Here is a 14,452-nt window from a genome sequence, read left to right as displayed (position 1 = left end):
GCAATTTAAGCAAATTACGGGTTCACCTACCTGCTGAATATACAGTGTAGTCATCGTAATGACATGGTTAATATAGGAACAGGTGCCAATCTCCTCCACATTAGCCAAATTTCTGAAAGGGAAATAATAAGGCATGAGTGGCAAGACATGGTAAAACTGTCCAATATGATTTAAGGTGCAGCAAAAGAATGGTATATCACGATTTCCCTAAACATTCTGCACCGTGTTATAAAAATACAGAATAATCTCACATTAAGAGGTTGTCTTTAAACATGGAAATTATAGCCAATCAAAGCCGCTTGATGGCAAACCGTATCATTAATGGAATTTAAATCCCTCTTTCCATCACCAAATAGCATCAAAATGGTTCACAGCAACACTGCACATAGATGTAGTCATGGACCATCAACTATTTTTGTGTGTGTTTTACAACTTTTTGTATGTTTTAGAACGTTTGTGAGCGTCACCTGAGCTACAGAAGAAAGCCAACTGAGGTATTTGGAACCAAATTGGATGAGGCTAGAATCAGAAGTAAGGAAGAATCACAGCGCTGGATGGAACCCAAAGAGTTCATCTAGTTCAAACCCCCCTGCAATTCAGGAATCAAACCTAAAGCATCCATGACAGATGGCCATCCAACCTCTGCTTAAAAACCTTTGAGGAAGGAGAGTCCACAACCTCACGAGGGAGCCCATTCCGATGCCAAACAGCTCTTTTTGCCAGAAAGTTCTTCCCGATGCTTAGTCAGAATCTCCTTTCTCAAACTTGAATCCATTGCTTTGGGTTCTACCCTCCAGAGGAGGAGAAAACAAGCTTGCTCCATCTTCCATGCAGCAGCCCTCAAGATATTTGACGGTGGCTATCATATCTCAGCCTGCTCTTTACCAGGGTAAATCTTGTTTCACATCAGATGTCCTGCCCATACGTCACTGATGGACACAGCCACCTCTAATTCTGTAGAACGGACCCTGCTCCATGTCAGAGCTGGGGGAGCTTTTTCCCAGGCTGAGGGCCACATTGCCTTCTAGACAAACTTCTGGGGGGCCACAGGACAATGCTGGGTGGGGGGCCAGAGGCAAATTTGGCACCCTTGTCCTGCATGGCAGTTTCTACAAATGCTCACACAGCCCTTCCAGGCAAACAAAAGGCATTGTCAGAGCCCAAGGACACATTCCAGCTGGGTAAAAATGCCATAGGAAGGTAGGGGCCAGTGAGGGGCGTGGCTAAGGGGGCGTGGCTAAGGAGGGAGTGGCCTGGGCAGAAACCTTAGGTTTGGAGGGCCTGGGCTTCTTCGCCCCAGCTTCATGATTCTGAGGATGAAGGAGCCGTTGTCAATGGAGCATGGGGTGAGGGCAGTGAATCGAGAAGGTGAAAAAGTGAAGGTATGGGGCAGGGGGCTTAAACGAGACAGTTGTGTCAGGGAACTGCCATCAGCTCAGAGGCGAGAGGTGAAAGGGCAGTTGGGTTACAGGGAGCCTCCGAAGATCGTGCGAAGCAGCTCTTCCTCCGGGGAGGAGGGAAGCCCCGCCTCCTGTGGGGAAGGGATGCAGGGATCGGAAGATGCTAGAGAGAGCTGCAACACCGAGCCTGAGCAAAGCGGGGGGGAGGCACGTCCCCCTTTGCCAACACCCTCCCTGCGCAGTCGGTTTGCGCGCAGAGAGGGGAGGAGAAGGATGGGGGTCAAAAGACTGTTATGCTGGGGAAAGTTTAAGGACCTCCCACTCCCAGATTCTGCTAGCGACTGAGCAGACATGGACTAATAATAATAATATTTTTATTTATACCCCGCCCTCCCCAGCCAAGGCCGGGCTCAGGGCGGCTAACAAGCAATAATAAAAACAAGTTGAATGAATACAACTTAAAAACAAGATTAAAATACAACATTAAAATATTGAAACATTAAAATATTAAAATGCAGCCTCATCACAGGAGGAGAAAGGAAAAAGAGGGGGAGGGAATCAAATCGGCTCCAAGCCAAAGGCCAGGCGGAACAACGCTGTCTTACAGGCCCTACGGAAAGAAATCAGATCCTGCAGGGCCCTGGTCCCATGAGGCAGAGCATTCCACCAGGCCGGAGCCAGTGTACTCCACCGGGAGCCAGTGCAGCTGGAAAAGCACTAGGTGAATATGCTCCCATGGCAGAGACCCCATGAGGAGCCTCACTGCTGCATTCTGCACCCGCTGGAGTTTCTGGGACAGCTTCAAGGGCAGCCCCGCGTAGAGCGAATTACAGTAGTCAAGCCTGGAGGTGACTGTCGCATGGATCACTGTGGCCAGGTTGGGGCGGGAAAGGTAAGGGACCAACTGCTTGATGCAGCGAAGTTGGGAAAATGTTGCCTTGGCTGTTGCTGTAACCTGCACCTCCATGGAAAGGGAGGCGTCAAGGATTACACCCAAACTCTTAATGGAAGGCAGTGGCACTAATTGGGCCCCCGCAAGAGAAGGGAGTTGGTCCCTCATCCCCATGCCATCCTGACCCAGCCATAGGACCTCTGTCTTCAAAAGATTTAGTTTCAATCGGCTCCCACGAAACCATCCAGCCACAGCTTCCAAGCATTTGGTCAGCGTGTCCGGGGCCGAGTCAGTGTGGCCATCCATCAGCAGATGGAGCTGAGTGTCATCAGCATATTGGTGACAGCCCAGCCCAAAGCTCCAGACAATCTGGGCAAGGGGGCTTGAGACGCTCTGCACTGTAAATGTTTTTGTACAGATAATAAAGCCTGGAAAAGACCGGGGGGAGTCTTGCCTCTTCGCTCTCAAGCAACCACGCCGGCACCTAAGAATCATAGAATCATAGAATCATAGAGTTGGAAGAGACCACAAGGGCCATCGAGTCCAACCCCCTGCCAAGCAGGAAACACCATCAGAGCACTCCTGACATATGGCTGTCAAGCCTCTGCTCAAAGACCTCCAAAGTAGGAGACTCCACCACACTCCTTGGCAGCAAATTCCACTGTCGAACAGCTCTTACTGTCAGGAAGTTCTTCCTAATGTTTAGGTGGAATCTTCTTTCTTGTAGTTTGGATCCATTGCTCCGTGTCCGCTTCTCTGGAGCAGCAGAAAACAACCTTTCTCCCTCCTCTATGTGACATCCTTTTATATATTTGAACATGGCTATCATATCACCCCTTAACCTCCTCTTCTCCAGGCTAAACATGCCCAGCTCCCTTAGCCGTTCCTCATAAGCCATCGTTTCCAGGCCTTTGACCATTTTGGTTGCCCTCCTCTGGACACGTTCCAGTTTGTAAGTGTCCTTCTTGAATTGTGGTGCCCAGAACTGGACACAGTACTCCAGGTGAGGTCTGACCAGAGCAGAATACAGTAGCACTATTACTTCCCTTGATCTAGATGCTATACTCCTATTGATGCATCCCAGAATTGCATTGGCTTTTTTAGCTACCGCGTCACACTGTTGGCTCATGTCAAGTTTGTGGTCAACCAAGACTCCTAGATCCTTTTCACATGTACTGCTCTCAAGCCAGGTGTCCCCCATCTTGTATTTGTGCCTCTCATTTTTTTTGCCCAAGTGCAATACTTTACATTTCTCCCTGTTAAAATTCATCCCAAGAAGTTGGGAATTGTTAAAATTCATCCCAAGAAGTTGGGAATTGGTAAGATAACAAATGGCGAGGCGGAAGTACTGGCGATATCTCCCCATAAACACTCCACACCCCAGCCAACTTCAGAAAAGTCAACTAGTTTTTTTATAATAATAATAATACAAAATACCGGCAAAGAATAATGAAGAATTTGACCAGGAGAAGCGACAAGGCCTGTTGTGGTTCTTCTAGCCCTTCTGACAATTTCTGGACACACTGCAGCAACTGGAGCCTCAAGACCTGAAGGATGTTATCAGGAAGCAGCGATATTCCCGGGGGGACATCATCCACCCTAAAAATAAAGCCAAGAGCTTTTTTTAAAAAAAAACAACAACTAGGGCAAGCAGCAATAATCGCTAACGTATTTTATGCACGTAACATCTTTTACTGCACTTGACAATACAATGGTATCCAGACATTTCACTGCCAGAGGGCCAATAAATTGTAATAATGCCAATAAATTACGTAAGATTGACTCTTGCACTTTAATCCTATAATTAACACTTTAAATAAATATTTGACTTTAAGAATAAAAAAGCCTTCACTCTGGCACAGGGCGATTATGAGATCATAAGCAGGTGTACAGGCTGCCAGGGCTCACAAAATGCCAAACTGTTGATTCAGAAGAAGCAAGGCATAACAGGTTAACAATGGGCGTAATCCACATGAAATTCAGCACTTTTCAATTCCATCGGTTTCAACGGGAGAGAGTGGAGCATGTGCTTACTTCTCTTGTAGAATTCAAATATTGAATTTAAGATGGATCGGACCGGATACTAATCCTATACGCTAACTGGAAGGGCCAGAAGTCCAATGAGATATAACGTTTTCAGAAGTAATTACAGTTGTAAAAATCAATTTGTGTCCGCCAATTGTTCCCCAAACTAGTCACTGCTCTGTGGATTTCGATTCCAGAAAAGCACGTCAGTGTCCAAGTCACCTTATAGCAGGCAAACCTGCATTTCTCTATTTATACTCTTGACACCGTAATTAGAAGGGCGAGGGCTTGGCATATTCAAATTCCTTTCGCAACTGAAAAATGCTCCCCTGCAGGAAGACAAACAGACTTTTTTTAACCAGCTGGCAAGGGTTCATCCTTTCAATTGTAAGTAGAACAAGATGCCATTGCTGCGTTGGGAAAACACAAAGCAGCAGAATGGATTAATCTTTCATGTTCTCCTGAGCGCAGCTGTCAAGAGATCTATTATACTGCAGAGGGCTCAATCTTGCCTGCCCTCCGCTGCCCCCGTGCCCCCAGCAGAGGCTGCAGAAACAGCCACAAACGCCATGCTAAACATCTTGGTCTGAAATGTGTTTCTTAGAAACAAGCACCTGGTTGTTTCAAGAGAATTTACTTCCTTGAAATGTGTTCAGGACTCGGGTGCATTAAGATTGCTAGGAGAAAGGATTGGCGGGTGAGAAGGCTACGCGAAAGTAAAGCCTGCAAACCACAGGATGAGTGTGTGCAATTGGTTGCATCCTGCATTCAGTCTGCGAGCCAGAAATGATCCAATGGATGGTTGCTGCCCCACATTTGTTATACATTGGTACCTTGGTTCTTAAATGCCTTGGTACTCAAACAACTTGGAAACCAAACACTGCAAACCTGGAAGTAAGTATTCCGGTTTGCGAACGTTTTTCGGAAGCTGAACGTGCTCCGGTTTGAGTGTTACGCTTCTGATTTGAGTGCCACAGTTCCATTTTGAGTGTTACGCTTCCGATTTGAGTTACGCTTCCGATTTGAGTGCCACACTTCCGATTTGAGTGTTATGCTGAGGTTTGTCTGTTTTTGCTGTTTATTTTGCGTTTCTGTGGCTCTTTTTTTTTGGGGGGGGGGGTGACTGTGTAGAACCCAGTTCAGCTACTGATTGATTGATTGTGTGACTGCGGTACATTTTTTACTGCTTTCATTTTATGGATCAATGGTCTCGTTAGATGGTAAAATTCATGTTGAATTGCTGTTTTAGGGATTGTTTTTAAAAGTTTGGAATGGATTAATCCATTTTGCATTACTTTCTTTGGGAAAGCCCACCTTGGCTTTGGAACACTTTGGTTTTGGAAAAGACTTCTGGAACGGATTAAGTTTGAAAAGCAAGGTACCACTGTACAAAAGAAAATAATAATAAGAAAACCAACAGGAAACTACTAGATTTCTATGTAGCCAGGTATAAAACATGGTAATACATATCAATTGCTATCCTTCCACGTTTCAAATCTTCCTACCATCAATGCTTCGTCAGCATTACATTGTAATGTATTCTAAGAGACGGCATTCTTCCTATGCAATCTGGTTATTACAGACAGCAAAAAAAATGGTAATCTGAAACACAATGTATAGAAGATATAATGGGAAGCAATTTGCTATTTGATGCCAGCTATCCAATACTCTATACAGTCTCGCCTTGTCTTTAGCTGCCTAGATATCTTCCCTTGTTCATCTGCTGCAATAAAAGTCCAGTCCTCTATGACGATTTTCTTTTTAGGTCGCAAGTTTAATCCCGTCATTAATCTCAGAGGAAAACAGCGGATTTTATACAGAGCACTCCGTAACAGCACTGGAGAGTAATGGTGATGGAAGCTACTGTTCATGCATTCATGTCGTCTTTAAAAAAAATACTATTAGTTAAGAGGGGGGGAAACACACTATCCATTTAATCTTTTTTTTTTTTTAAAGGTATTCACAATCTGCTAAGCATCCAAGTCCACCTGTCGTTGTCTACTGGTAATGTGTCTCACCCTCTGAATCTCAGGAATCTATGCTTGGTTTGCAACTGTCTCTGCCGCTGTTGCTGTCGATGATGACCATTGAATCAACCTTTTGATTGATTAAACCTGTTAATCAATCAAAAGGTTGATTCAATGGTCATCATCGAAAGCAAACTAAGGCCTGGGGAGTAAACCCCACTAGACATGGTGGGAACTGACTTCTGAGTAAATGTGTCTATGACTGTGCAGCTGAAATCGCATACTGAGGTCATTTCCTGGTTCACCGCAAACAAGAATGTTTACCTGGCTCTGTAATTTGGCAGTTCAAAGCCCATTTTTAAAGAATGAACACCAGGACAATCAAGAAATACCAGTGTGGAACAAGTGGGGTGGGGGTTAAACACGTAAACACAGGGCTTATTCACACTGAAAATTTACTTTGGGTTACTGCTGATTCCCCTTTGATTTAACCAGCAGCTGACCTGGGAAAACCTAGGAATTGGTAGTGTTTCCGCTGGAAGTTAATTACACAGTTCAGTCACCTTTGAGAGCAAACTGCGAGATGTAAAAGTTTGTAGAATCAGTGGCCGTGATTGGTGTGGCATATAAAGGCAGAAGGAGCCCAAATGAGCACCTGGGAGCAGGAATTTGGCAGAACTTCAAACCGTGGTTTCTGAAGCTGGCTTTTTAACTACCATATTTTTTGCTCTATAGGACGCACTTTATGCCCTCCAAAAATGAAGGGGAAATGTGTGTGCATCCTACGGAGCGAATGCAGGCTCCTTGGCTTTAGCGATAGCAACGTGAAGCCTCCAAAGCGCAGAGGGAGCGCTCCCTCCGCGCTCCAGAGGCTTCGCGTTGCTTTCGCTGAAGCCTGGAGAGCGAGAGGGGTCGGTGAGAACTGACCCCTCTCCTTCTCCAGGCTTCAGGGATAGCCGCCTGAAGCCTTTGGAGCACAGAGCGAGTTCCCGCTGCGCTCCAAAGGCTTCAGGTGGCTATCAGCGACGCACCTGACCTAGAAGCCAGAGGAGGAACAGAAGGGTCTCTTTCTGTTCCTTCTCCAGTTTCGCTGAAGGGCGCAGCGCCTTCTCCCTCTCTGCGCAGCACCCCTTGAGCGACGCACCTGTCATGCGAAGCAGGAGGAGGAACAGAAGGGTCTCCTTCTGTTCCTTCTCCAGCTTCGCTGAAGGGCACTGCGCCTTCTCCCTCTCTGCGCAGCACCTCTCCTGTGAAGGAGAGGCGCTGCACAGAGAGAGAGAACTGCGCAGAGCCCCTTCAGCGACGCGCCTGACCTGGAAGCCAGAGGAGGAACAGAAGGGTCTCCTTCTGTTCCGTCTCCAGCTTTGCTGAAGGGGCGCTGTGCAGTTCTCCCTCTCAGAGAGGGAGAACTGCGCAGCGCCCCTTCAGCGATGCGCCTGTCCTAGCTTCTGCCTTAACCCTGCACAGCCTCTTCGGGCAGGGGGAGCCTTCATCCCGCTGCCCTGAAGAGGCTTGGCGCGGTTATCCCAGAAGCCAGAACAGCCACACGGTATCCCAGAAGCCAGATCCCTCTTGCTGTTCTGGCTTCTGGGATTCAGAATAATTTTTTCTTGTTTTCTTCCTCCCAAAACTAGGTGCACCCTACGGTCCGGTGAACCCTATGGAGCGAAAAATACGGTAACCTGAATTTGTTAAGAAACCACCCTCCATAGTTCACCCAACAAGCGGGGATTCCATGTAAAAAACCTAAGAAGAGCCTGCTACCCGCTCATTCCTACTCTTTGCTTTCTGAAGCTTATCAAATTTGTGACCCACAAGAGGAAACACAGCCCAAATCCTCTCCTCCCTGCCATGTAAGGCCCATGGCTTATTCCAGCTTGTGTATGTCACACAAAGCCATGGTTTATTATATCATATGGATGCAGCCGCTAAGTTTTCATTGCGCCTCTGTTGAGCAAAATGTCTGCAAGCAGCACAGCCACAAGGTAGAGAAGTCCCAAAGAGATGACATATATCAACACACACAAATACTTATTAAATCAGCCATATCACTTTTAGGCATCAACACAAAGAACTATTATTTCTACATACCTAGTGGGCAGCTTTTCAAAATCCACATCCAGAAACTGTTCGTAACTAGAAACAAAACTGTCCAACCAGAGCTTCAAGTAGTCTGGGTCTTTCTGCAAAGGCAAAAAGATTTAAAAAGTTAATTTTTCTTCTGAAAGCATTTGTAAATGTGTGCGTCCAATGCTGCCCCATTCCTGCCCTCCAAGTTTCCTGCCATAATCATGTATTTCTTGGTGTTGAGGCCACTTTAAACTTCCCGGAATAACACTCTTCTTCCTGACACTGCTGCCCTGACGCTGAGATATTCCCTAACAAGAATGAGCATTGCCCAGAGATTCCACTTCCCCAAACACTCAAAAATAATAAAATAAAACATAATACGACATCAGCAACTTCATACAACTTTTTTATAACCATATCCAATAAATTGGGAGGAAGGCAAGGACATTGACCTGTTAGGTCCCCAAGACGGGCTATGAGATGATGGTTTTAATATTGATTTATTATATTATTTATACCTCACCCATCTGGCTGGGTTTCTCCAGCCACTATGAGATGGAATGGACGGGCTTACAGTGGTAGAACAAATGCAAGCTTAAAAGGACAGAAGGTCAATCTCTCCTTTCTTCAGTTGACAACAGATCTCAGGAAGCAGGACTGGAAAAGACCTATCAACAAGAAACCTCAAAGCTGCTGCCAGCAACAGTGAGGAGCTAGGTGGACCAAGTGTCTGACTCTATAGACGCAGCTTCTTATCTTTAACATATCCTTAAATGTTATAACTTAGCTAGAAGGTATAAGAAAGAACATCTTTTTGGCAGAAGGCAGACAAGATAAAGAGTGGGGCAGAGCAGAAGGGGAGGCTGGGGAGCAACTGAGCAAAGCCGACTTAGAAAATGTCAAGGTGGTCATTTTTGCCAATGACAGTCAAATGTCATTGTGTCACAGCTGGCCAAGAATAAACTTTGGCTGCAGCTCATAGCCAGTGATCAAAGAGCTTAAGCATGAGCCCAAGTCTGGACGACACACTAAGCCAAACCTTAGCTTAGCTTGGAGCACAGCAGGAGTAGAAAAGTCAGGGGAGTGCAAAGCAGCTGCAAAGTCCTTTCCAGAAGGCCACATATTCGTGCATTAAGCCAATTTAGTTTTCCATGCTGGGTGAATCAGGCCACTGGAACCATGCCAAGTTCCATGGTGATCACAGCTAGTCCACCACTTTGAGTGGAACAGGCACAGCAATCTCTCGTACTACTGGGTACTTCTCTTACAATACGTCTCTCTGCCATGATTTAGCACAACCATTGCTGCAATAAGCTGAACACAGTTTGCAGAAAGCTGATGTTGCTCCTGTGGAAGTCAACCACATAAAGACTTGGGCGGAGCAGCTCTCAAACTTGTGGGCATTGGCAAGTCCCACAACCTGCTTTATCGGGTTTACATTTGTGAGCGCATGGTGAATCGCCTTCAAAATTCCCATCCCTTCTCAAGTGGAGCCTTGAGTCACCATCTTCATCTACCCAAGGAAAAGCAACTCCAATATGAATTTCAGGAGAAGCAGTATGGAACACTGGGACCTGTAGAATTAATTGCAACCATTTTTTTAAAGTCGTGTTGTTGGCACCCGTCTGTCTTGAGAGACCACTGGAGTGTGCCTCTGGGGCAAAGACAATCCACTGGAGAATCACAGCACCTGCTGTGGCTGCAGAGACCGGTAGCTCATAACTGCTGCTTCCTCCTGCATTGTTTCTGTGGCTTAAGCAGCATCTAAGTGACCTCTCCAGGGTGCAAGCCTGGGCAGTGTGTAGGAATTTCCTGGGCTGCCCAGACAATAAGACTCCACTCTTGGCCTCGCAGATGTGGTCCAAAGGAGAGCAGAGCAATACCTTTGGCACCATCTTGGCTGCAGGTCGCATGCAAGATACCATCCAACCATCTTTGGCTTTCCACTCTGGATTTTTGTAGGGTTTACTCCTTAGCCTTGGGACACGGGTGGCGCTGTGGGTTAAACCACAGAGCCTAGGACTTGCTGATCAGAAGGTTGGTGGTTCGAATCCCCGCAACGGGGTGAGCTCCCGTTGCTCGGTCCCTGCTCCTGCCAACCTAGCAGTTCAAAAGCACATCAAAGTGCAAGTAGATAAATAGGTACTGCTCCGGCAGGAAGGTAAACGGCGTTTCCGTGCGCTGCTCTGGTTCGTCAGAAGCGGCTTAGTCATGCTGGCCACATGACCCGGAAGCTGTCTGCGGACAAACGCCGGCTCCCTGGGCCTATAGAGCGAGATGAGCGCCGCAACCCCAGAGTCGGTCACGACTGGACCTAATGGTCAGGGGTCCCTTTACCTTTACCTTACTCCTTAGCCTTAGATGTCCCACAAGGCAGTGGCTACAGGCAAATGTAATAAATTTCCTTCTATACATTATGGGGGACTTGTGCTCCTTCTAGAATCTACTGAAGCATCTCTTGGCCTCTCATTTTTAAAAAGTAGTCATGCCCTCAGCATCATCCACGAGGATAAGGAGTCTTTGCTCAAAGACAGGGACAGACATCAAAAGACTATTCTAAAATAGAAACACTTCTTCAGGAGAAGAAAAAAAAACAGAACAGGAGGGTGACTCACTTCCAGAGTAAACAGAAGTCCTTCACTAGAGTGTTGTGTTGCTTTTAAAAAAACATTTCTGACCACCACAGCTGACAAATCAGCCCATTCACCTACGTGGCAGGGAACAAACGTAGAAATGTGTCCAAGAAATAAACTCGACTCCTAAGGAAATGGAAACTTCCATGTAAGACACCGGTCTGTTTCAATATAAACCAGTGTTGAACTACAGTCACGGTAACCACCACAAAGGCTCAGTGCTACTTTTCCTGGGTGTGATGTCGCAAACCACACAGGTAATCTGAAAAGGTTATTCTTCAGCCCTAGTCAACATGGCCAATGCTTTAATAGGAGTCATAGTCCAACAACTTCCAATAGGTACCACGTCAGCTACGCCTGAGCTAGGTCAATCACAGATAATTCAAGGAGCATCTTAGATTCCAAAATAATTCCTGCGCGATCAAGTTTCTATCTCACACGTGGTTCCTACAAGAGCACAGCAGCTTCCCTGCAGTTCGAAGTTTGCTGATCAATCCATGCAAGTTGGCAGGCCAAGCCAATGGGGACTAGAGATATGAAGGCTTGGGGGTAGGGAATGGAAAAATGTATGGGGGGAATCTACACACACACACACACACACACACACACACACACACACTTTCCCATTCTTCTGCCAGTGTCCTAAATATGGAGGCAACAGAAAAATTGGGGAGGAAACAGTTTTCCATCCAAAATTGTCCATCTTTCCCCCAGACCTTCACAGCTCTACCCAGGACACAACAGCAGGTGGGATCAATGAGTGTAGCCTCGCTTTCCCCATCACACTTTTGGAATCGAGTTGTGTAGGATGGAGGGAGGAGAATGGACACCCAAATAGGGCTTCTGTTTTACAACAGGCAGTCCGCATTTGCAAACTCCCTGCTGTCACCAAAAGCCGGAAAAGGCACATCCTAACTTAGAGAAGAAAAGCTCCCAATTTCAAGCAGAGCTAGTGACCTCCTGGAAAGTGGTATAGCTGCTTTCAGTCAAGAGGAATGTCAAAATTAATAAATAGAAGCATTGGGGAGTGGGGAGAAGCAGCGGCCAGGACTGAAGGCTGGATCGCTACCCATAGTTCCATGCATTAAGTGCTTGTTAAAGAGAACAAGAGGCTGAGCTATGGCAAGTGGGCACCTTTTGGTGTGTTTCCTGGAAACAAGTAGCAGCAAGAGCAATTAGCAGTGTACTACAGAGCTCCAAACAACTATGCTTGGAATCTCTGAAAGTCCTCATAGCGATGCTATATATAACTTGTTAGGGTACTTGTATCTTGTTTATTATGCAGCAAAGAGAGAGATGGGCATACTTGAGGGCTTCTCATAAGCATCCGGTTGGCCATGGTGGGGAGGGAGTGGTGGACTGGATAAGTCAGGGGGAGCTGACACGATGCCCAGCTGTTAGATTATGATGCCCATCATCCCTGACCATTGACCATGCTGGCTGGGGCTGATGGGAGCTGGAGTCTGACACTTTCAGGAGGGTACCAGTGGCATGCAGTTAATTTTTTCCGTAGGAGAACAGTTAGGGTGACCTTGCACATTGGAACAGCATCATGTTTCCTTCCCTAAGCCGGGAATCATAGGAAAGGAGGCGCCAGGGCTTTGGCCAGATACTGGAGCCCTCCTGCCTCCTTCCCAAAAGCAGGAGGGCTTTGGGAAGGTGGTGGGAAGGCTCTTGGACCGATCGGAGCATCATGCCTCCCTCCCTAAGCCGGGCAGAAGCTTCCCAGGCTTTGGGAAGGAGGTGCCAGGGGAACATTTAGGGAACCAGCCTAGTCCCCCTAGTCCACTGACAGCACACCACTGGAGGGTACCGTATGACCTACCCCTGAGATAAAGCCTTTGGTGTGATCCAGTACAGCTGTTATGTTCTTACTCTTTAAAAAAAAAAAAGGAATTCTGTAGTTCAGCAGCTCACATTTTTTCACCAAAAACCCTGAATACTCCAACCTGTCCAAAATCATGCAAATTTGATCATAATTTAGTCATAGAGCTAGACTGGAGCCGTGCTCTTCCGAATAACTAGAAATCTTATTATGGCTATGGGAATGATTTTAATTCAATCAGTTGGACAGTATTTCTGAATTCACAGGACTTCAGCATTTTAATTCCCTGGGCAGCCTTCACAAACCTGGTTCTCTCTTGATGCTTTGGACTACCAAACAGCATGGCTGTGCTAGCTAGGGCTGATGGGAGTTGTAGTCCAAAAAATACCTAGAAGGCACGAGGTTGGAGAAAGAAGTCTTCCTCGTTTAACAACCTGAACAGGAAGTGGAGGTCCCTAAGCAAGGTTAAGCAACAGATCACAAGACAATATACCTGTCACTCAGCAAGTTTGGCATTAGTTCATTAAGAGGTTATAAGGCAACTGTCAGGATTTTGTGCTCCACTACAATATTGTAAAGATGCACAGCTGGATTCTTCAGTTCATACATACTACAGTGGTACCTCTGGATGAGAACGGGATCTATTCTGGAGCCCCATTCACATCCTGAAGCGAACGCAACCCGTGTCTGCGCGTGCACAGGTTGCGATTCGCCGCTTCCACGCATGATGTCATTTTGAGTGTCTGCACATGTGCAAGCGGCGAAACCCGGAAGTAACGCGTTCTGTTACTTCCAAATCGCCGTGGAGCGCAACCCGAAAACGCTCAACCCGAAGCTACTTCAACCCAAGGTATGACTGTATTTGCCATGGCAAAACTGGAATCACAATGTAAAATAAAATCCAAACATAGTGCTACTTACAGAATTACAGGTCATGACAAAAGCTGTAATTAGATAATGTTTTAAAGGATTTTGTAGAGCAGTTGCCTAAACAAAAGGGCATGGCATCTAAGAAGCAAAAAATAATAAATAGGTTGTCTATATTCTTTCAAGCTTAGAGGTCTGAAAAAGTGTGGTGTAGTGGTTAAGAGCGGTAGACTCCTAATCTGGGGAACCGGGTTCGCGTCTCCACTCCTCCGCATGCAGCTGCTGCGTGACCTTGGGCCAGTCACACTTCCTTGAAGTCTCTCAGCCCCACTCACCTCACAGAGTGTTTGTTGTGGGGGAGGAAGGGAAAGGAGAATGTTGGCCGCTTTGAGACTCCTTAAAAAGGGAGTGAAAGGCGGGATATCAAATCCAAACTCCTCTTCTTCTTCTTCTTCACTCCACCAAGCAGAGACAAAAAGCATGGCTTTTCAGTTTGGGGGACACATTCAGGATTTGCCCAGAAATGGCTCTGCAACTCATCAGCTTCTTTTCCAAGCAACACTAAACCATGATGGGACCGCTGCATATTCCTGCATTGGACTAGATGAGCCTCAGGGATCCTTCCAACCAGGGTTCGAAATTAGCGGGCACCAGTCACATTTTGCGACTGGCAACCAGCCTTTTGCAACTGGATGGAGATGCCATTTTTGCTGCGGGGCTGCCTGGTCTGGTAGCAGGGCAGCAAAAAAGCAAAAAGGCACCTAAACATTTTG

The 14,452-nt window shown here is 46.6% G+C and overlaps 1 protein-coding gene across 4 annotated transcripts in view; it reads right to left on the bottom strand.

Moving 5' to 3' along the window:
• NBEAL1 (neurobeachin like 1) overlaps nucleotides 1-14,452 on the bottom strand; it is a 142,931-nt gene that overhangs the window by 109,645 nt on the left and 18,834 nt on the right. For all 4 annotated transcript variants that reach the window (XR_014007218.1, XM_081190962.1, XM_081190961.1 and 1 more), the window contains exons 3-5: nucleotides 8,376-8,467; nucleotides 3,730-3,891; nucleotides 31-112 (exon numbers count right to left, since the gene is read on the bottom strand). Coding sequence is in view for 3 of the 4 variants with exons in the window: in XM_081190962.1 (XP_081047088.1) it covers nucleotides 31-112; nucleotides 3,730-3,891; nucleotides 8,376-8,467 (336 nt within the window). In the remaining variant the exon portion in view is untranslated. The remainder of the gene's footprint in view (nucleotides 1-30; nucleotides 113-3,729; nucleotides 3,892-8,375; nucleotides 8,468-14,452) is intronic.

Source organism: Podarcis bocagei (assembly GCF_964188305.1).
Source record: "Podarcis bocagei genome assembly, chromosome: 1".
NCBI classification, from domain to species: domain Eukaryota; kingdom Metazoa; phylum Chordata; class Lepidosauria; order Squamata; family Lacertidae; genus Podarcis; species Podarcis bocagei.
The sequence above is the reverse complement of the archived record's forward strand: the minus strand, read 5'-3'. Positions and strand labels throughout refer to the sequence as shown.